Source organism: Dermacentor albipictus, chromosome 9 (assembly GCF_038994185.2).
Source record: "Dermacentor albipictus isolate Rhodes 1998 colony chromosome 9, USDA_Dalb.pri_finalv2, whole genome shotgun sequence".
In the NCBI taxonomy this organism is placed as follows: Eukaryota; Metazoa; Arthropoda; class Arachnida; order Ixodida; family Ixodidae; genus Dermacentor; species Dermacentor albipictus.
This window is the reverse complement of record NC_091829.1, coordinates 69637489-69660087: the sequence shown is the minus strand read 5'-3', so window position 1 is coordinate 69660087 and position 22599 is coordinate 69637489. Positions and strand designations below refer to the sequence as shown.

Genomic DNA, 22599 nt, shown 5'->3' with positions numbered 1-22599 from the left:
CATGACATTGTTCTATTCAGCAACAATGCAGGCGAGTTACAACAAGTGATGGAGGACCTTAACAGAGAGAGTGGAAGACTGGGGTTGAAGAGTAATATGCAGAAGACAAGGACAATGATGAATAGCCGGGCAAAGGAACAAGAGTTCAGGAGAACTTCAGTTTGGCCTATAGTTGGTGTTTACTGCATATCATATTGACCGCAAATAAAGACGGGGACAGCGGGAGAGAACACATAAACAACAAGGGCGGTAACTTTCAACTGTTTTATTCACGGCAGCCCGTGGGCATATATAGACATATAGAACATATGCGCAGATCGCAGCAAACAAGAACACTCATCAGAGATCAGGTCCTGACTGGAAGCTTGCGATTATCATTGAAAAGAAAGGTGTACAATCAGTGCATTTTACCAGTGCTGACATATGGGGCAGAGACTTGGAGACTGAAAAAAAAGCTTGAGAACAAGTTAAGGACCGCGCAAAGAGGGATGGAACAAGGATTGCTAGACATAACGTTAAGAAACAGAAAGAAAGCGGTTTGGATCAGAGAGCAAACGGGTATAAACGTTATTCTAATTGACATCAAGAGAAAAAAAAAATGGAGCTGGACAGGTCTTGTAATGCGCCGGTTAGATAACTGCTGGACCATTAGGGTTACAGAACGGATACCAACAGAAGAGAAACGCAGTCGAAGACGTCAGAAGACTAGGTGGAGCGACGAAATTTGGAAATTTACGGGTGCTAGATGGAATGGGTTGGCGCAGGACAGAGGTAATTGGAGATCGTAGGGAGAAGTCTTCGTCCTGCACTGGACATAAAACAGGTTGATGCTGCTGATGATGATGATGAGGAATGCCGGTTGGTGGTGGTGGTGGTGATAAACTTTATTGAAAGGGGGAAGGGTAAAGAGGGACGTGGCTGAGGGTTGTTTGTTCCTGCGAAAGTGGCGCATACCCACTACGTGAATGCCGGTTAGGACGCGGGTTTGTTTTATCTTCCTTCCTTATTAAGGCTTCATGGCGTTCTTGGGACTTTGCTTACTACTTTTCTAGCCTGTCTTTATTTGCCCTCGAATTCGAAGTAATCACAGTTATACAGACGCACGAATGCGAACAGACTGCGCGTATGTGCATAACCTGCCGCGAATGATTGCGCTTTCGTAGCGCAACATTTCGTTCAACACGAACTCGCCGAGTCTCAAAGTTTGTCGTGAAACCAGGGAGACAAAGTTTAGGCGATACCGCGCACTAACCGTCATTTCCTAGTTCTTTTTTTTTGTAGTATGCCGCCGATTCCATACACACGAGTTCCCTAGTTCCCTCTAATCATTTTCGTAGGGGAAAGTGTACGGAATATATCACACTGCACCGATCCACCGGCGCAGTTTTTGGCTCCAGGGCATATTTAGAGGATCGCTTCTCCAAAAGCCGTCACGTAAGTGACAAGTGCAGACAGACAGACAGACAGACAGACAGACAGACAGACAGACAGACAGACAGACAGACAGACAGACAGACAGACAGACAGACAGACAGACTCACTCACTCACTCACTCACTCACTCACTCACTCACTCACTCACTCACTCGCTCACTCACTCCCCTGCTTCTCCTTCATTACCGAGCTGCATCCCCCTGAGAGCTGCACCCGAAGTGATCCACTCTCCCGCCCTAGCCCTAGTGACGCCACTTCATATACACTGTCAATAAGCATAAGAGGCTTTCCATTTGTCTTTTGGCATTCGCGTTCTTTTTCCGTTAGTGTGCACCCATGGATGGATGGATGCAAAACTTTAATGAAGGTCCTGAGGTACGCGACTCAGCGCGCTGCGGGCCGCTCCCACGTTGGGACAGTCAGGCCATGCCCGACCGCCGCATCATGGGCCCTCTGGACAGCCCATATGGTTACGCCCCGGCATCGAAGTTCTTGATGGCGGAATGCCACTTGTCCTCATTGATTTGTTCTGTGTGCCATGGCTTAAAAAAATAAGTTAGAGATGAATGTTTTGGTTAGCCTCCACGCTCTCATTTTTTTTGTCTTTTGACGTCGGCTCACTTTGAAACAGTTTTACGTGTGAACTTGTTGGCGCAGACCAAAGCTTGCACGCACAGCTGAATGTCCAAGATACGGCGGCAACGCTCGTCGATAAAACGGAAGTTTTTTAGAGCGCAGCTCTTTGGCGTCCGTTCTTGGGTTTCGCGTCGTCGTCGGCGTTGTCGTCGGCCTCGTAACCAGCTCCGCCCCCCTTTCATCCCCCCAGCGCTAGCAGCGACCGACTGATACCGCTGGATGCCGCTGACGCCGCTAGAGAGAAGATAACGTGACTGCATAGAACACCGTCGCCGCCATGCAGAAAGAGGAGGAAAGGGTCCCCCCCCCCCTGTTCTTGTGTGGCGGATAGGGTGCTCTTCAGTTGCCGACGCGCCGGTTATTTCACGTAGGCCCCGGCACGTCGACGAATACGTGACCACCTTCCCACGGCTAGACCTGGTTCTTAGCGCTGCGGAAGCGAGGGTATCATATTGTTTGTGTCGGCATCGGCGGCGTTGTCCCTGAAACCAACTCCGCAGCTGGGGTTGACTCACTATCGGCGTCAGCGGCATCAGTCAGTCGCTGCTATCTCTTCCCTCCTCCCTTTATCGTGTTGTCCGCTTGCTGCGCGCGCTTCTGCCCCCAAAGCTTGTACACGCCGCCCCCCTCCCCCCTCTTCCTGCGAGTCTCCGGTTGTCAAAGCGCCGGCTCGAACTTAATTCCTTTCTTCGCTCCTCCTCCAATGCAACCCCTGTGCGGTGGCAATCAGAGAGCCAGATTGGTGGCGGTGGATCTGTATATGTGCACCGCCCGAGCCGAAATTGCCGCTGCCGTTCGCCCTGTGCGGTGGCAATCAGAGAGCCAGATCGGTGGCGGCGGATCTGTATATGTGCACCGCCCGAGCCGAAATTGCCGCTGCCGTTCGCCACTGCGAAATTATCTGCCAGTTCTTTCTGAGCCATGAGCGAGACGACCGATGGAAGTCCTCCGTCTGCTGCTGCTGCTGCTGCTGCTGCTAAACGAGCTGCCAGAGCAGAGGCCCAGCGCCGTCGCCGTCAGAATCCAGAGGCGCGTGCCGCCGAAGCAGAAGCTTACCGTCGCCGCCGTCGAGATGATCCAGGAGTACGCGTCGCCGAAGCAGAGGCTAAGCGCCGCCGCCGAGAAGACCCTGCCGTTCGCGCCGCCGAAGCGGAGGCTCGTCGCCGCCGTCGAGAGCAACCAGCAGTAAGCGAGGCTGAAGCAGAAGCTCATCGCCGTCGCAGAGAAGGAATACGTGTGAAAAATAAAAAAAAAATTCTGTGATAGCGCATACATGTGTTGCTCGATTTCTTTGCCTCAATCTATCGAAAAGGTGAAACAGCTTATTTGCTGCGCTCAAATTTCGCATTAGGAAGTAACGTAATCGTCGGTAATTTTTTGCTTGTTTGTTTGTTGTTGTTTTTCTAACCAGCTAGACTTCGTTCGAGGGATCATCGTTACTACTTTCTTTATTTTTCTTTATAAAACAAGTGGGTAATCTAAAGAGCCAGTTATTTATTACGGGCTGTATACGGCGAAGTCCACATAACTACACGGGCGCAAAAAAAAAATAGATGATAGCATACGGGGATGTCTTTAACCTGTTTAGAACCAATAAGTCCTTCGCCTCTAAAAAAACAATATTACTTTTTTCTTGCAGTCGTCCAGACACATCTACTGCCAGCGAGGCCACCAAGCCCACAAAGAAAGCGAATCACGGTAAGCCTAATTCTGCGACCGTTTCTATTACTGGCTTTGCTTTTAACTAGGAGTGTGTCATTACACGAGGTTTCGAATACGAATCGAATTTCGAGAATTCAACATTCGGGGTTGTCAAATGTTTACGTATTTTTCCAACTGTGTAGAGAGAGAGAGACAAAAGAAAAGGTCTTCATATACGTATGAAGACGCCCCTCTTTCCGCCGACTACATCAGGGGGGGGGGGGGGGGGGCATGACAGAAGACCTATGGGCCCCAGGTGCCAGACGACCTAGCTACGCCACTGTGTGTAGGGCTTCTATTTGCCTGAACCCTATGCACAGAGGGGCCGCAAGTGCGCCTCGACCGCCCATATTATGCGCTAACGCGATAAAAAGCCCGTGTCATCGCAGACGATTAGTAATAACAATAATAAGAACAATAATACAATAGCTTTATTAACGAAGAGACAAAAAATACATAAATCAGGCGTATGCCAAGGCCACACGGGGCACAGGAGCCTGGCACAGTGAAAAACGACAAAGCGATATCTTCAAAATATTACATCGAATGTTTCAGCAGAACAGACAGTGAAGGGAAAAAGTAGAAGAGTGTGGCAACGTTAACAGGAGAAAAAGAAAATATCGTCATTAAATACACCGTGGAATAGTAGGGCATACCGTAGAAGAGTCTATTGCCGGCCCTGTTGGTACACACTTTCACAAACGATGGAGCCCAGCCTCCGAGACGCAAGCACCAGGAGAGAAGCGGACAAACGCAGGCTGGGATTAGCAACGAGTTTAATTCACGGTGGTCGAGGTGGTCATTAAACTTGTGGCTAGTCCCAGCTTGCGCCTGTCTACTTCTCTCCTGGGGTTTGCGTCGCAAAGGCTGGGTTCCGTCGTTTCTTAAAATAGGACATACATTTATCATACCTGTCTGAAACGGGAGATTGCAGTTTATTAGCACGATTATACCAGAATAGCAGTGATAGTAGCAGCAGAATAGTCAGAGATAGATTTCAGGATTTCAACGTTTAAGCGCGGCTTGCATTCGCAAGCTGCGTTACAGGACGCGCTTGCTTGTGCTGGTGTTTCCCCGGGCTTTTGACGTTTGCACGCACCCGTGGCCCAATTTGGGGCCGAGGGACCACCGCAGTTAAACGGAGGCGTTTACCGCGCAGTTACCTTTTATGTAAGATGGACCGCGTATCACTTAAAAAAGGTGTCGGCAGCGACTTCCCCAGGACGCGGTCGTCCTACATCTCCTCTGTCGAAGCAAGAGACAGATGGCGTGACACGACGTCCGGCGCGTCTCCAAGATGGCTGCTCCGACTACGTGGAACCGTACCGTTTGCTGCAATAATTATTACCTGAAACTCTACGGCTGGTACGTGTTGGAAGGTTGTTAATGTTCGCGTAGCCTCCGAGATCATTTGCGCGCGCCTCCGGATCTCGGAGGACATGTGCAAGATCAGAAGCACGCGAAATCGAACCCCGTGTCCCGAATCGAGAAACGCATGATACAACGCAGCGCCCGAAGGGACGTGCGAAGCATCCGACATGTAACCGCTGAGGTTATTGGAACTTACTGGTTGTTGGTACGTATATGACGGATCGCGCGCGTAATAAGCTTTTTTTCCGGGGGCTTCAGTGCGGTATCGTATATAGTGCGACACCTGCTTGAGACGAATGGTGTGCCACGCTTTAAAGATGGCACTTCTTTCTACGGCAGGTGCCGCGGTGTCCTTGGTGGTCGCCGACTGGAACTTCTCCACCTATGCAAAAAAAAAGGTCGTCTGTTCTCGCGCAGGCATTCTCAGATCAGTTTGGCAGGCATTCTGAGATTATGAACAGCAGATTGCCATTATCCCTCAAGAGAAAAGTTTATAACATCTGTGTTTTACCAGTACTCAAGTACGGGGCAGAAACTTGGAGGCTTATGAAAAGGGTTCTACTCAAATTGAGGACGACGCAACGAGCAATGGAAGGAAGAATGATCGGTGTAACGCTAAGGGATAAGAAAAGAGCAGATTGGGTGAGGGAACAAACGCGAGTTAATGACATCTTAGTTGAAATCAAGAAAAAGAAATCGGCATGGGCAGGACATGTAATGAGGAGGGAAGATAACCGATGGTCATTAAGGGTTACGGACTGGATTCCAAGGGAAGGGAAGCGTAGCAGGGGGCGGCAGAAAGTTAGGTGGGCGGATGAGATGAAGAAGTTTGCAGGGACAACATGGCCACAGTTATTACATGACCGGGGTTGTTGCAGAAGTATGGGAGAGGCCTTTGCCCTGCAGTGGGCGTAACGATGCTGATAATGATGATGATGATGATGATCTCGCCCTCGCGTCCAGGTGGCGCCGCGACGCGGCTGCACGTGCGACGCCCGCTGGTGAACATGACCAAGGACTCCGGCGACAGCGTGCGCCTCAAGTGCGAGGTGGCCGGCGGCCGCCCCGGAGCCCGGGTCGTGTTCCACTGGTACAAGAACGACGCGCCCGTCGAGGAGGAGCGGAACCGGCTCGAGATACGACAGTACCCCGTGGCGCCGTCGTCGTCTGCCGCGGGCCAGGCCGCTTCCTCCTCCAGCGACGTCACTTCCGGCGGAAGCGGCGGCGGTTCCGGCACGAGCGCCGCCGGATCAGGTCAGCAGGCCTACGGCTCGAGGCTGCGGATCATGAGCGCCGACGTGCACGACACCGGCTACTACCGGTGCGAGGCCAGGAGCGGCGCGGAGGTCGTGGAGACCACGGGCATCCTCCGGGTGTCGGCGGGTGAGTGACCTCAGGAGCGCTTCGAGGTTCCCGGATTGCTTGTGCCGCGCACCTTTCGCGCTGCAAAAGAAAAAGTGGCTGCGGCTTAGCTCAGCTAACCCTCAAGTAAAATTCTTGCTTGGGCTAGTTGGTTCATGCTTGAAGTCGTAAAGGCAAGGCGCAGAAGACCAGACTTCTTCCTAAGTCCTGGTCTTCTGCGCCTTGCCTTTACTACTTCAGCTAACCCTGGATGTGCAAAGCGAAAGCTTGGTTTAGCCTGGTTATATGGTTTCACTTGGTTAACGTTTGATTTAGCTGTAATTATTATACCTAGTTGAACATCTTGAAGGTGGCAGCGCAAGACGACGAAGACAAAAGGCAGGAAACACATAGGACAGCGCTGAACTCGCAACTAACTTTATTTGTTGGGCTGCTGAGCACGAGGTCGCGGGATTGGATCCCGGCCACGGCGGCCGCATTTCGATGGAGGCGAAATGCGAAAGCATTCCGTGTACTTGGATTTAGGTGCACGTTAAAGATATCCAGGTGGTCAAAGTTTCCGGAGACCTCCACTATGGCGTGCCTCATAAACAGAAAGTGGTTTGGGCATGTAAAACCCCATAATTTTACAAGTAACTTTATTAGTAGTCTTCGTCGTCTTGCCCTGCCCCTTCAAGATGTTCAACCAGTTCCTACTCACCCAAATATCGATTCTTCTGCAAAAAATTATACTTAGGTATACAATCATCGTTAAGCCAGGTATGACGGCTGTGCCTAGGTCGGTGCATAGACTGTGATTACGCTTTGGTAGACACGCATCATTAGCCGGCGATATCCGCGGGGTGGTCAGTCGCCGCTTCGCGATGATGGCTCGAAGCCTACCGCTCCCCCTAATGCTCAGAGAAGTCGGCCTGGCCTCGCTCTCATCCATGACCAAGCTCGCACTGACTAGGCAAGCGCGGCGCTCCGCTTAGCCAGGCGCGCGGCGAGTCACGTGGTCAGGCGGCGACCCAGCTGCGGAGAGCGCATGCGCCAAGCCGGCGGCGGCGGCGGAGCTCGGCGCGGCGCGTTGCCAAGGCTACGGCGCAGCTGCGGTCAAATGAAGGTGAAATTGCTGGCGACGGCGAAACTCGGGTCGACTAGGTTAGTAAAGCTTCCGCTTTAAAAGTGCTACTTGAGGGAAAAAAATTCATTTTATTTCTTGGTGGTAAATTGTGGCTACGGGCGTTCTTAGCTAGCGTCTCTTAGGAATGCCAGATATAACAGGCAAAGCAAGGTGGCGCACTCATGCCTTTCTTCTGTGGGTTATCAAGATGGGCGTCCTTTTCCCCACAGTGCCCTGGGAACCGAAAGCGTCCGACAAGTGGAAGTGTCAACAAGATAGTCATATTAGTTTCTTACGAGAGCTCGCTTCGTTCTGCCTCTTGAGTTGCTTTTGTAAATTACCCTTCTACAACATCGAAACAACTCTCTTTAACCGTGAGGCGGTCCGATAAGCCAGAAAAGGCGCGAAGAATAAGGATCGGGTGGCAACGCCGTTTTGAGGTTCCGCACCAGCTAGTCTTGACGTCATTAATTTTTGCCGGGTCTGCCCGAGCAAATGCCCGCAAAATTTGTCGGTAACGTTGATGGTAACGTGATGGTGTTCCAAAGGAACCAAAGGCTGGAGTTAGCAACTTTGGAGAACAAATTCGAGCGTATATGCAGGGTGTTTCAGCAAACACTTCCAAAAGAAGGTCCAGGAAGAAAACTACAAGGAGGAAATTTAGCACTAGGATTAGGTACATAAACATGCAAGGCAGTAGACAGAGAGCGAAGTGGTTAGAAATAGAACAGCAGTTAATGGACGAAGAAGTAGGTGTATACGCGCTACGCGAAACACATCTCAGGGATCTAGAAGACCAACCGTTTATTGAGGGCTACGTCTGGGAAGGGAGCAACAGAACAACAACGGAGAGGAAGGGAGGAGGAGTAGGTATGCTGATACATCAAGGAACAAATTGGCTAAGAATAAAGTTAACTTGCAAAGAACATGTCTAGGTATCAAGTACAATTGCAGGTAAAAAGACATGGCTAGAAGTAGTTTATTTAGGGACAGGGGACAAATGCAGGCTAGAGGACAAAGATCTAGTGAGGTGTCTCAATGACGATATAAAGCAGTTTGGAGAACGTGCCGATATTATTCTGCTGGGTGACATGAATCCGAGGATCTGGATGGATACACAGATTGTAACGGGAAGTTGATGCTAGACTTCTGTGAGTGACACAACCTAGTTATAGTAAGTAGAGAAACTAAGTGTTAGGGACAAATCACGTAGGAATCCCGTAAATGGCAAGCGACCATTGACCACTGCTTAATGTCGCAGGGGATGTATAGCAAGCTCGCAATAATGGAAATAGACAAAGAGGGAAAGTACAGCCTCGGAAGTGATCACAAGCGTATTAGTCTACGGCTGGGAGCCCTGCTCAAAAGAGAAATGCAGTGAAGTCAAAAAGAGTACGCAAAATTAAATGACGAACAAATAGCGGCCGGCATAGAGGAAGCAATAGAGAAACATCCCATGGAAAAGTGGCATTATAATCAGTTAGAACTACTCATTCGTACAAAAATAGAAGACGTAAAAGGAGTAAACCGCTGGAGAAGAAATAGGAAGCCACTGAGTTAGTGGAATAAGGAAATTAGGGAGGCCATCGAACAACGATGGTTGGCATCACGGGAACACACAAAAGCAAAGAGAGCGCAGTGATCTGAAGAGGAAATAGGCCAAAAATGGGAATCTTATCGACAAAAGAAACAACAAGTGCAGGTCCTCGTCCAGGATACAATAAAGCTGTCATCTGATCGCTGGCTGGCTGAAGTTCGCGATACAACCAAAGGGCAGTCAAGAAAATTCTGAAACCATATAAGCTGACTGAGTAAAGCGAATCACAGAAAGCAGGAACAGATTCACGATGCCGAGGCAAAATGTTTAGAGGGAGATGACGCTGTGAACTACATTGGTTCAGTTATAGCTGAGTCATTTAGGAAAGACGATAGTGTAATCGCCCCAAATGATGGAGCAACACAGGACGGCACAATATAAACCAACTTAGAACTGACCAATCTTAACTGGAAAAATGCGGAAGAAAATGTTCCAAAATGCACGTCCGCAGGGATAGATGAAATTCCAATCAAGTTAATTAATGAATTTGGCCAAAGAAGCAAGGAAACGCTGATAAAAGCATTGGAGGCAGTCATAACAAATAAGCAAATTCCGCACAGCTGGAAACAGTGTAAAATGAATTTGATTTATAAAGGGAAAGGCGATAAGACGAACATACAATTCTTTCCACAAATTACGATAACATCAGTTATATATTGGCTGGCGATGCAGGCGGTGAAATTAAAATTGAAGTCATGGGTAGAAAGTAATATAATACTTGGAGAACTTCAGAACGGTATCAGAAGTGGTAGGCGCTTAGGTGATAGCCTGTTCGTGCTTACCCAGTGCATAGAAATAGCTAAGGCGGAAAATAGACCTCTTCATTTAGCCTTCTTGCTCATAAGTGGTGCATACGCCAACGTGAACAGGGAACTCCTGTGGAACATATTAAAAGATGAAGGTATCGGTCATGAGGTAATTGATTTCCTTCAGGAAATATATAGAGAAAATAATCTTGAAATAACATGGGAAGGAATTAAGAATACGACAACTGTCGAGGTACACAAAAGGATTAAGGCAAGGTTGTCCTCTATCACCGTTGCTGTTCATGCTTTATATGATAAGTATGGAAAAAACGCTACAAGGAAGCGATCTAGGGTATAATCTATCGTACAGATTAGGCGGAAATGTTGTTGAGCAACAACTACCGGGTTTAATGTATGCGGACGATATTGTACTGTTAGCAAATAGCCAGGGAGATCTGCAAACTCTGGTTACTTATTGTGGAGACGAAGGAGACAGTCTAGGTTTCAGTTTTAGCGCAGCTAAGTCCGGTGGGATGTTTTTCAACGATACAACTGACCAGGAGCTTACAATACAAGGTCATGAAATACCCCGAGTGGCCGAATACAGATATCTCGGGGTATAGATAAACAAAGGGCAGATGTACACAGAAAAGCACGAACAGTCCCTCATAGCAAAAGGGTGAAGAGATGTCGGGATAATAAAACATAAGGCATTGGGGGGTACAACAGGTATGAAGTACTGAGATGTATTTGGAAAGGAATAATGGCGCCGGGGCTTACTTTAGGAAATGCGGTCATGTGCTTAAGGGCAGAAGTTCAGTCGAGTCTAGAAGTAAATCAGATAGCTGTTGGAAGATTAGTACTAGGTGCCCACGAGAAAACCACAAACGGAACAGTACAGGGGGATATGAGCTGGGCATCGTTCGCAGCACGGGAAGCTCAGCATAAAATCCTATACGAAAAACGCCTGAGGAAATTGGACGATAACAGGTGGGCAGCTGAGGTACTTAAATACCTATACAGAAAGAGGATTGACTCACAGTGGCGGAAAAGAACTAGGAAGCTAACCAGTAAGTATGCCAGACACGAGGACGGAGAAAGACAGAGCATTAAACGACAGGTTGAAAACGCAAGAAAATTGGACAAATTCAATGGAAAAGAAGCATAGTGTTGAACTATATGGATACTGGAAACAGCAGATCAGGAAGCAAGCGTTTTATGATAACCCAAGAGGCAGTGCCCTTCTCTTTGAAGCTAGGTCAGGATGTCTTAGAACGCGCAGCTATAAAAAGAAATTTAACGAAGAAGAAGACACATGTACTGTGTGTGGTAAGTCTGTAGAACCCATATAACACCTCATACTAAAATGTGATGGTATCGATCCCGACGTCAATGCGGGCACAGTCACGCTTCCTGAGGCCCTAGGGTTTAGAGATAACAATAGTCGTGTAAATAAATATGCGGTGGAAATTAGTAAAAAGCGATTGGAAGATTGGTACCTTAAAAGCAGAGAGGTGACATAAGGTTAAAAGTGTAGGAAGACGTATTTAAAGAAAATGACGAATTTTAATAGCTTACAACACAGTTAAAAATAAAGAGCTGAGATGTTGGCAACTGCCATCACCCCGTTTCAAAGGGGACGCTCCTACCTTCCATCCATTCATCCATCCAGATGCGCGGGCTTTGGTGTTGGAACGTGGCGGTAGGCTTTGAGTTGAGACACACACCTACAAAAGGAAGGCAGATGTGGTTCACATATTGTGATAAAGGCGTTTATATGTCAATCCAGACTGTCAATCCGCTTTTGCAGCAGAAAAACACATTCGGTCCCGGTGGCATATACTGTCGGCGTTGCTGTCGGGACCGCTGAAATGCCTCGTGTGAGACACACACACACACCATCATCAGTGAACGATGATTCATTCGAAACAATCTCTTTTGAATGATACAGCAGCTGGTTACCCTGTTGAGCACATGCTAGGCAGTTCCCCTGCAAGTGTGGAGCGAACTAAGGATTGAGAGCTTGCAAAGCAGATCGCTTACATACCGTAAGCATTCGTGCAATCTGTTGGACGCGTAGTGCGATGCATGATTCCCACGATCAGGACAGGCTCCTTGGGTCTGTCCGCAGCAGCGCAAAAAAGCTGAGCTGCACAAGGATGCTTTTTAGAATTGTGGAATTTCGTGAAACTGGCAGCAGTTCAACTGCTGACAGCAAGCACCTTGGTGTAGGAGAACGGTAGCAGACCACCGAGGGTGGAAAGTGTCGGAACCAAGCGCTCCTGAGGGAAAGCTTGGAAGCTGCATGCTGCAGAATGCCCCTGCACAGAGAGAGTGGTTTGTTATGGTAGAAAACTTGAGAGGTCGGCCTGAACCAAAGTTCTGACCTGCTACTCAGCAGTGGGGAAAGTATACGGGAGTAAAAAGAGAGGGAGAGAGGTGTTTATGATGAGGTTGAAGAAGGGCGGCGGCTTAACTTGGACAGCAAAGACTCTTCAAAGTCTCAAATCTAGCCTGGCCTCTGCAAGAATTTAATTGCGGGTGTTACAACGCGGCTCTAGCCTTCGACCTGTGATTGTTTTGATGGCGTTCGTCCATAGACGCAAGGGCTCTTCCTCATTGTTGTACTGGGATAACAATGCCAGTGCCTTTCAACAGGGGTCCGTCGCAAACTTCACATTTGTAAGTTGATGGGGCAGCTAGGTTTCTCCGGGAAGTCGTCGTGACAGAAGGCGATAATGCGTCAACGTTCTCCGTCGTTTGCTCGTGCTTCCTTTAGGCTCATGGGCTGTCTCGAACGCTTGGGCTCTGTTCGCTGACATGGGAAACACACTAGAAGGTCCTGTTGGTACACAGTGGGGCTACAGTTATAACAGAGTCACTTTCGAGGCACACGGTGCGAATTTCAGGCCACGAAGGTATTGAGCATCGTGTCACAAACACGATTGCGTCATTCATTACTATTCGGTGCAGTCGCGTTACTTCGGACTCTAAGGCAGCGCCCCCCCCCCCCCAACACACACACAGAGATTTTTTAAAGTCGTATTGTCGATTTTACAATTCGAACGTTGCCCTTCGCTTAGTTTCCGGTGTTCTGTAGTCAGTGACACCTCAGCCTCATATCTTCTTTTCCTTGAAATTTCTTCATTCACCCCCTTTTCCTCCTCTCAGCACAAATTTGCGCTCGATCTCCTTCCTTTCCGACACGGCATAATGCGTTCCGTCTTCCCCGATCGAACGGCAGTGGCCTCCTCCTGCATCACGCACCGACTGGCGGGGCCATTCTGCAGCCGTCCAACATATACACGGGGGCCCGCACTCTAGGCGGTGACTCATCGCACCCTCGGTCCCGAAGTGAAGCTTCAATCGGCGCTCGCCTATACACCTGATAATGTAAGTGCGCCGGTGGAGGCAGGGGCGGCCGCGCGCTGGTGGATAGCAGGAAGCCATATAGAGGCCGAAGCCGGCCGTTCCATTTCTTTCTTTGAGGGGCCCTCAAAGCAATCTATGCGCATATATCAACCGTCGCGGACGCAACATGTGAGCTGTGTAAGGGGCGCCGCAACGGCTGCAAAAGATCGATCGACGCCGCCCACACACACACACTTGATGCGCTATACATTCGAGAGAGAGAGGAGCGGACGCTTAGTGGTTCGCCGCTCGCTTTGGAGCATTTGGAGTCCGTCACCTTCTCGGGAAGGAAGCGAGCGAAGTCGGACGACGAAAAAAGGTCGCGACAAAGCGCGTATGATTTAGGTGGCGCATTTGGTAGGAGACAAAAAAAAATGGACGGAGTTTTGTGGAGGGGGGGGGGGGGTTATGTGACGGCTTGTTAGGAAGCCGCCAATGACATCTATAATCCTCAGTTTTCCTTTTCTCTCGTGTTTGTTTTGTTTTTTTTTGCGTATCAGTTTGCGAGAATTCGCTACTTCTTCGACCTGCAATAACTTACGTGCTTCGGGGGGACGCAGTTACTGCGCTTGTGAGGGTAATGCGATCACGTGCGCCTTGCTGGACGCTGCAAGACCCGTTGTCCGTGTCTCGACAAATAAAAAAAAAAAAGAAGAGCGCTACAGGTCGGACAGTATCTCTGACAAATGTTGGCGATGCGGGAGGTAGTTTGCGGTATAGGAGGCCTTACAGATCTGACGACAAGGAAAATGTCGCCCTGACAGTTTCCTCTGTCTACATTTTCGTTAATGTTTTTTTTTTTCGTGAACTTACAAGAACGTTAAAGTTCATTCTGCTGCTCCGACACGCCACTTGTCATACACGTATGCTAGACGCAATGCGGGACTTGGCCAAATCGCTTCCTTGTTTTATTCACAACGCTAACATAAATATATCTTTAGCTTCTTAGCGTATTATAATCATAATACTTACTAGATTGTAATGCGCTCGTTATCCGGAATAATCAACCGGAAAATGTCACCAGCGTTAACTTCAAATAGCACACATAAACAAAAGAAACTAAAATTGCAAGCCGTTGATGTTGGCATTAAAAATCTCTTTGATCAAATCCGATACACACTTTTCGAAAGCCGCAGTGTTCGTTAGCCTATAGTATGTTCTAGACACTACGGTAACTCTGCCGTAGTTTGCAAGGCGTCAGAAATGTAAAGCGGGGCAATACCCAGTGAAAGGGAGAAGCTAGGGGGGCTGTCAAGCCAGGAGACTTATTCACTGCATCCTTGCAAAGCTTAAATCGCCCGTTCTTTCTTTCCTTGTTTTACCGTTTACTCCATCCTTAAAAATTTTCCGTGGCATGTAGCACTAATCTGCTTGTTGAGCTGGGTTACCAGAACAGGCGGACGTTGCTATCGCTGGAAATTAGAACGAACGCATCACTAATTAATATTTTACTAATCGGCTTTTGAATTAATATATCTTGAGCGCGCATATCACAATATGCGTATCGAAGCAAGTGATTTCGCGAGGCACATCCACTTGGAAGGAATTTGGAAACTGTAGCACCAGCTTTGAGACAATTAAGCGCGGTCAAACCTGTGGTAAAAATGTACTGCTGTTCCACTTACTGATTGAACAATGTGCTTTTATGTACATTTCATTTGCACGTTAAAGAACCCCAGGTGGCCCAAATCTCCGCACTACCCCCTCCCCCCTTAGGGTGTGCCTCATAATCAGATCATGGTTTTGGCACATAAAACCCCACAATTTTTTTTATGTGCAGTCAACCTCAGAATTTACTGGAACACCAATTCCTTCCGATATATGGCTACCCATACATCGAAACTGGTGCAGTGAATAGGACTTTAGAAGTCGCCGGCTACCATTCGCAAATTAGAATGTGTGCCAAAAAGTAATTATCGAAACGTCGTTAATTGCTCAGGCATTCATTTAAGTTTATCGTGCACATGTCCGCCTCAGAGGGTAATCCATCTCAAGAAGTAGAATTGCGCTGCATGCCACGGCTACTCAGTAGTACTGAATATGACTTATTGCACATGCTTGAGGACCCTAACCGTAAAATTCTGAGAGCATCTTTGAGGATTAAAGCAGATTTGCAGCAAACTGCTTGCGGACCTTATCAAACAAAGTGTAACAGTAGTGCTGATATGCAAAATCTAAAAGTAATTTTCGATGGCGTGGCAACAGAACGTAACTTTTTTATTGCCAGTCAGCCTCTAGAATGTGTTCAAAATTTACTTCACTCTACTCTAACTAAAGTCGCCTTACTCGAACGTGTTCTAACTTTAATTCACATCAATTACCCATAATTACTACTAATTGACGTTGTTATAGCGTTTATTGTCATCTGTAATACTACTGATCTCACACAACACGCAGATGACGTCACACTGACATTGGTATCACTTGTTGGGCGGACAACGCTGGCTTTTTTGCCTCATGGGACATATAATTCATTCGCATTAATAAATGTTAGCTGGACCGCATACGGCAGGCATTACCAAATCATAACGGCTGCTTACCGCTATCTCTGAAAATAAAAGTTCGTTACATTCTAACGATAGTAAATTTAAGGCAGAAGTTTGGAGGTTAAGAGAGGAGCGCGAACGAGAGCGAGCTATTCAACAAGAAAGAAAAGGAAAAAAGCTAGGCGTAACTTTAAAATACATAGAACAAAAGGGCCTAGCCGATATTCGAGTCGGAATGGAGATGAAGAAATGTAGTTGAGCAAGTCGGGTAACGCGCAGGGCGTAAGAAACCAGTGGTCTATTAGATTCACGGAATTGGTGCCGAGGGAAGGGTAACGCAGTCGAGGACGGCAGGAAATTTGCAGGCATTTGAAACGGAGTTCACTGGGGACGCGTTCGTCCACTAATGTAATGGTAATGACGGACGACTAATGGGTGTTTCGGTACGTCTCACAGCTATACCGTCGTTAGCCTTAAGGCGTACTGTATATAATATCCCCCACCCTCCTTTTTTGGGGGGTACAGACGGCACGACGAAGTGAATAGCTGTCGCGGCAATACTCTCGTGTCAGATATTTGGATGTGCACACAAGTGATCAAGATTATTACGCATTATTCAAACACAGCTTCTATCTTCAAAAGTGCAGTTTGAACTATAGCTTTGAGAGGAAGCTTTAGCTCCGGGACTCCTATCTACATACATGGGAAAGGAGAAATCATGTTTTTCTCGGAAACCACCGCGCCAAATCTGATGAGGTTGGCTGCATTCAAAACAAAAAGTTGAAATCTAGTTAATGTTGGTTGTGAATTGTTTTATTTATGTCGTGAAGTTTTTAATAAATATTCGTAAAAGTCGCAAATTTTCATAAAACGAAACTATGAAGTTCAGAACTGTGTAACCTTGCAGTATCGCAGTTCTGTAAATGGAACCTGATAGTACGTTTACAGAGGACAAAATTCATATATCTCACATGTTTTCGAAAAAGACTGCCAAGTTCTGAGTAGAACTTTAGCAAAGCCATTGTAAACAATCTAACAGAGTCACGTAAAATATAAATTGACACATCAAATTTGTCCGCTTTGGACGCTCTAATGGATGCAGTTCACAGACCTGCGATATCTATTCTAGGTTCCGAGCTACGAACGTAACTTCGTGCTTGTATTTTTTCAAACCTACCAATTTTTGAAAATTCCATTGAAAAAATTCAGGCCGTAAACCGAAAGTTGGCTTCCAACAGTCACTACAATTTAACTGTATTTCTCAAATGCAACAGATTTCAAATCGTCCTAGTTGTTATCTCAGAAAAGCATTCCTGCGTTCAACACGTGTTTGAATAGGCGGCATCGGAGTTGGGGCCTGGGCAAAAGCTTCCTCTTTAGGGTAAGGGCGTAAAATGTTTCACTGCGTATCATCAGCCTACTTTTAGGGTTGAGTGCCTTGGGTATTTAATCAGCAGTCTATTATCTTCTCGTTCGCCGTGGCACAGGAGGCGGAATTGAAAGCAGCGAAAGACAATAAAGAGCCTTTCGCGCACCGTCGATACGAGGCTGAAGAAGCCGCGCGGCGGCGTGAGCTTAATGAACAGCACGCGTCAGCGACTGTGCTCGCCCAAGCGATAATCTCTGCACTAGCTCTCCGCGGAGATCCTCGCTTCCTTAGTGCGCGTCTCCCGGGCTAGGGATCATTGAGACAGCCCAAGAGCCCGGAACCATAACGCATGGCAGACTGCGGCAACGCTCGAGGGCTATATCTCGCCGGATCCGTGCGTTGCCGACGATGTGGGGCTCGGTGTGTGCCGACGGATCGAAGAATCCGTGGCCGAGAAGGGCGACGGGTGATTTGCCACGGCGCTAATCACACCGTGGAGCGCCCTCTTGGGGCGACGCCTTTTGAGACGGAGCGGCGCTACTACTCCCTGCCAATCAGAGCGGAGAGAGCAGGCAACCGGAAATGACGTAGAGGAAGGGCGCCGCCGCGCGCTGGTGCTCAGGGGCATGAGCGGGGGACCCTTCGTGGCTTCTTGTTCTAGATTGTTTTTGTTCTATGCGCGCTAATGACGTGAACGGCGCCCATCAATTTGAACTTTGTGAAACCGACGGAATAGTTTTTTAACGGTGCGACAGCGGAGCTGCGACCGTTGCCGTAGCGTCCACTGGTAGAGTACGAACAAAAAAAGAAAGCGACTAGAAGGAATCGTGGCATGACGTGAGGCAGACAGGCTTCGTTTGAAATACGGATTAAATTCGATTTCAGAACCAGGTGCGGCTCATCGTTGGTTGAATTTAATGCGATACTAAGTTGAGAACAGACAGCACTTGTTCCTTCTGTTCTCGTTCCTAGGCATTGCGCTTCGTACAAGTAAGAATAAAGCGCGAAGAGACACAGGGCGAAGACTGGAAGCAGACAAGACGAGCGCAAACTCTCGACTAAATCTTCATTGAAACGATGAACACATATAAGTGATTGCAAATAATCTTTAGCAAAAAAAGCATCGCAAGGTCTAAAGAATATCAGTAAAGAGATAAACATATCAGAAAGTAGGGAAGCCATAGAAACTAAACAAGAAAGGCACTACTGGCTATGGATGCACGTGGTGAGAAGATATTTATTATCACAGTCATGATGATGCCTGGCCAAAGCAAGTCTCTCGGTTTACTAATTTAGACCTTGTGATGTTTCTTTGCTTACGGTTTTTTTGCGATCAATTACGTATGTTGATCTGTTCAGTAAAAAATTACGTAAGAGTTAGCGCTCGACCTGTCTGCTTCTAGTCTTCTGTGCCGCTTCGCGCTATAAAGTAGAAATGTCTTGCCTTACCAACTCGCCCAACTTTCTATACTTATGTAAGAATGAAACCGCACGAACCCGCCCGGATGTCTGGTCTAAATAATTCGAAGTAATGCTATCTTAACCTATCAGAACTTCAAAGAATGCCAACATTATACTGATCCATATAAAGGGAGACGTTAACGAAGTGAATAGCCTTGCTTTCAGTGTTGTATAGAATGTTCACCAAGGTAATTTCCGATGAAATGAATGCAACGGTTGGCTCCATTAAAGAATATTCTGCCATGGATTACGTCCATGTCATCAGGTAATAAATTTGTGGCATTGTGTAATGAAAGAATACAGAAAGCAATGTGAATATTGTATTAAATACTTAGATTCCACAGGTACCTTGCAAGGCAACATTGGGAATAAATTGCAACACCCGATTGAGGACCTTAACGGAGAAATTGTAAGATTAGCGAGATTAGAAAGAGAACAAGGTATGTGTGATCGATCGTCAGCACCGAAAATCTTTGCAGGAGTACCTTTATCTAGGTCAATTACTCACAGGGCACCCTGATCATGAATAGGAAGCTTACAGAAGAGTAAAAAATGAGTTTGGGGCGCATATGCTAGGCATTAAGGAACTATGGCAGGGAGCATACCGCTATCGTCGAAAAGTGTTCAGTAGTTGCATTCCAGCGGTACTGACACACGGCGTACACACTTGCAGGTTAACAAAGAAGCCTGAGAACAAATTAAGGATTCTGAAAGGGCGATGAAACGAGAAATGTTAAGCGTATCGTTAAAGAATAGGAAAAGAGCGCTGTGGATGAAAGAACAAACGGGGGTAGCTAATATTACTAGGGAAAAAATGGAGCCGCGCAGGGCAGATCATTAGAGATACAGAACGAGTGCCGAAAGAAGTCGAGCATGGCAAAAATTACGAAACTTGCATGCGCAAGACAAGGGCAAGTTAAGATTGTTCGCTTGAGTTCGAGCACTTTGTGACTGAAAAACACTGAGTAGCACGACTTAACCATGCATCCACAGTTATCATGTCCACCGGATGCACCGCTCCCTCCACCTGCGAAAATTTGTAGAGAGCGAAAGAACATAGGAAAACGACCATGGGGGTCTAAATCTTCGAACGTCGCTTTTAATGCGTTATAAGTTAATGTAACTTCCCTGTTTTTCGGCAAATAGCTGTCTGTCTCACTGCAGTTATTTGCAGCTGTGCGCACATTTCAGTGTCACCTAGCTCTTTCATTCGAACTTGGATCAAAGGGTACGCGAACATTCTTGACCAATCCTCCAGAATGGGTATGTGCATGCCCGGATGTAAATGGAAGTGAAGCTTTGCTTCAACGCTGATCACAGCAATGTCAACATTCAGCATCGTCTGTTACGACACCGTACTATTTTGTGATAATCGTACTACGTAACTGCCAAATCTCACGTGAACTGCACGGGAAAGAGACAGCAACGCGAACCGTCAGACATGCCATTATGGCATGGTTTGTGTTGCGATACTGAGGAGTTCAAGGCACCGATCTGTAGTACATATCACTGGTTCAAACAGGGAAAGAGCTTCTAGGTTTTGTTAGCGTGTTTAATGAAGGGTATGTCTTGTTTGCTTCTTGCGTTTAAAACAGCAAAAGATGGGGTACTAGCTAGTACCACGCTGTTCGCGCCTGTTCCGGGCTCAAAGGAACATCGTTTGTCGCTTCGTTATTGCCATGGGATAGAGTCACCCGTCACCCGCTGTGGCTACACATCGGTTCGTAGCTGTCTGGAGTAACGTAACGAGGTGTTTTGTATCCTCTGCACTTTTCGTCCGTGGAAAGGAAGAGCGAACCGTTGCGCTACACGGTCCCAGAGCGCCGCCTAACAGCTGCGGGGCAAGCGACGCCTTGCCACAGCGTATGACTGGTGACCGTCTCATTTTCAACAATTAAAATCGCAACAAGGGCGGGGTCGTTTTTTGGTTGCACTGCGCGCGATTGTCAGCCGTGGGAAGTCGGCGCAGCCTAGGCCAATCGCGCGCGCGATACAACCGAACAGCGGTCTCCGATCGCGCCTGAATTACGCGGCTGTGGAGGAACGAGTCTACGCATTTAGGGTTCGCATGTCCTGGTATTAAATGGGAAGCTTTTCTTGGCGAATATTTGCCACTTCGACAGTACGTATCTACTGTTGCGTGTGCCGAGGTATGCGTGGCCGGCAGGAGGTCTGGACCCCACTTCACGCAGAGTCAGAGACGAGGAGAGCTTTCTCGGCGAAGAATTCTTTATACAGTATGTACAAGTTTGCGTGGTTATGAGGAGAGACCAACCGAGCAGCTCCAAGCTGCTTAAATAACACTTCCCGTCCCCAGATAGTCCCTAAGGACGAACAAGTTCGAGAGAGAGAGGGTCCGGGCAGCCTCGGTGGTCCCAACGCCGCTTTCAGTGGCCGGCGCCTCCGGGCACCGCGCTGCGCCGTCAGGCTAATCTGGCGGTCGGTCGGTATGGGGCGCCGGGCAAGTTCAGTGGCCCGGCACACGACAAAGGGAACGAACGATCTGCAAGGCAAGGTGTCGAAACATAGTCCTTGGGTGGTCGGTGAAAGGGTTGCCCCTTGGCGCCGCCGCACGAAGGAAGGGGTGGGGTGCATTGCTGTCCGCACGAGGAGGGGCCGAAAGCCGACGGCCGCTTCCGTCGTTGACGCCGTGCAGCTGCGAGGACACCCACGCCGCGCACTTAGTCGTCACGTGCCCGAAGCGGGCACCATGTGGGGATTAACGCTGCCTCCACGGTCGACACACCACCGCACTGGCCTGCCGTCAGGCAAATCCCCAGGCACAAACATAACACTACCTAGCTACGTATGTATTGGTGACCTCATGGTCGTTTCGTTAACTCGCTATGTGCCAAAATTGGCCTAGTAGGACAGAGTGTGTGACGAACATAAATCATCGGTCACAACATGCGTGTCGTGAGACAGCCGCCCACGTCTTGGTGGTTTCGTCAACTTGGTAGGCTCCCTGCACACATAGCATCGATTCCCGCAGGGCGTGGAATCTGCAGCTTTTTTTTTTGTTGTTGTTCTACGTGTTTGCGGTCCGTGATAACTCTGGCTGCCCAGCGATAGTCGAATGTGAACGCGTTGTGATTGTACGGAAGCCCGCGCAGCGCGGCTTGCCTTTCCGTTTGCAGTGAGTGCACACATGACGCGGTTCCACTGCGACAGTTTATTGCGGAAAAACGCGCTGCTGCTCAAAGAAACACTTCCGGAGGTCACTGTACATTATTGTGCGCTCATGTCAGCGAAAGTGTCGGAGATGCATTCGTTGCGACTGTCGGTAAACTTGTAGTGGCGTTTTAATCTCTGTCACTACATCGCACGGTATCTACTGCCGAACATTATCCCGTTCCGCATGAATGCTTCAGCGTTCATGACTTGCTGGCACAACTTTACTGAAGCGATCCGTGAATTCCTGAATACTGCAGTAAGGAACATGGAATATCACTTTGAATTCCTGTACCGCTCCGTCCACTTCTTTTCATGACTTCAGTTCAGGGCATCTGCTGGAATCGTGGCTGTCATTGTTAACTTCCTACTTCGTACACGCGGTCTTCACTTTGATGCTGGTAATGCTCGCATTAGACCGGCAGTGCTTCACCCGAAATTTGAGGTCTCCATGGGTCCCTGCGCAGAGAACGTGTCGCTTGAATTCACAATGAACACTGTGCGGGTGGCTTAAAGCTGTCCGGCACTATGAATGAGTTCATTGTAGCACCAGTGTACAGGCAGTTACAAATTTCATGCATGAACACGTACAAAGGATGTTAAACGTTCTAATAAGGTGCTACACTCTTTAAAAAGTTTCCACTCTTTGGGGATTACAATGTTCGTCATCCGTCGTTCTTCGAAACTGTGAGCTCGCGTCTCTCCTGTCAAGAATGCAATGTGACGCTCATAACGCCCGTGTCGTTCGTG

General features: G+C 48.1%; 1 protein-coding gene across 2 annotated transcripts in view; it reads left to right on the top strand.

The window, feature by feature from the left end:
* LOC135908571 (tyrosine-protein kinase transmembrane receptor Ror-like) overlaps positions 1 to 22599 on the top strand; it is a 351625-nt gene that overhangs the window by 236443 nt on the left and 92583 nt on the right. For both annotated transcript variants that reach the window (XM_065440375.2, XM_070526426.1), the window contains 2 exons: positions 3709 to 3767; positions 6105 to 6524. In XM_065440375.2, coding sequence (XP_065296447.1) covers positions 3709 to 3767; positions 6105 to 6524 — 479 coding nt within the window. The remainder of the gene's footprint in view (positions 1 to 3708; positions 3768 to 6104; positions 6525 to 22599) is intronic.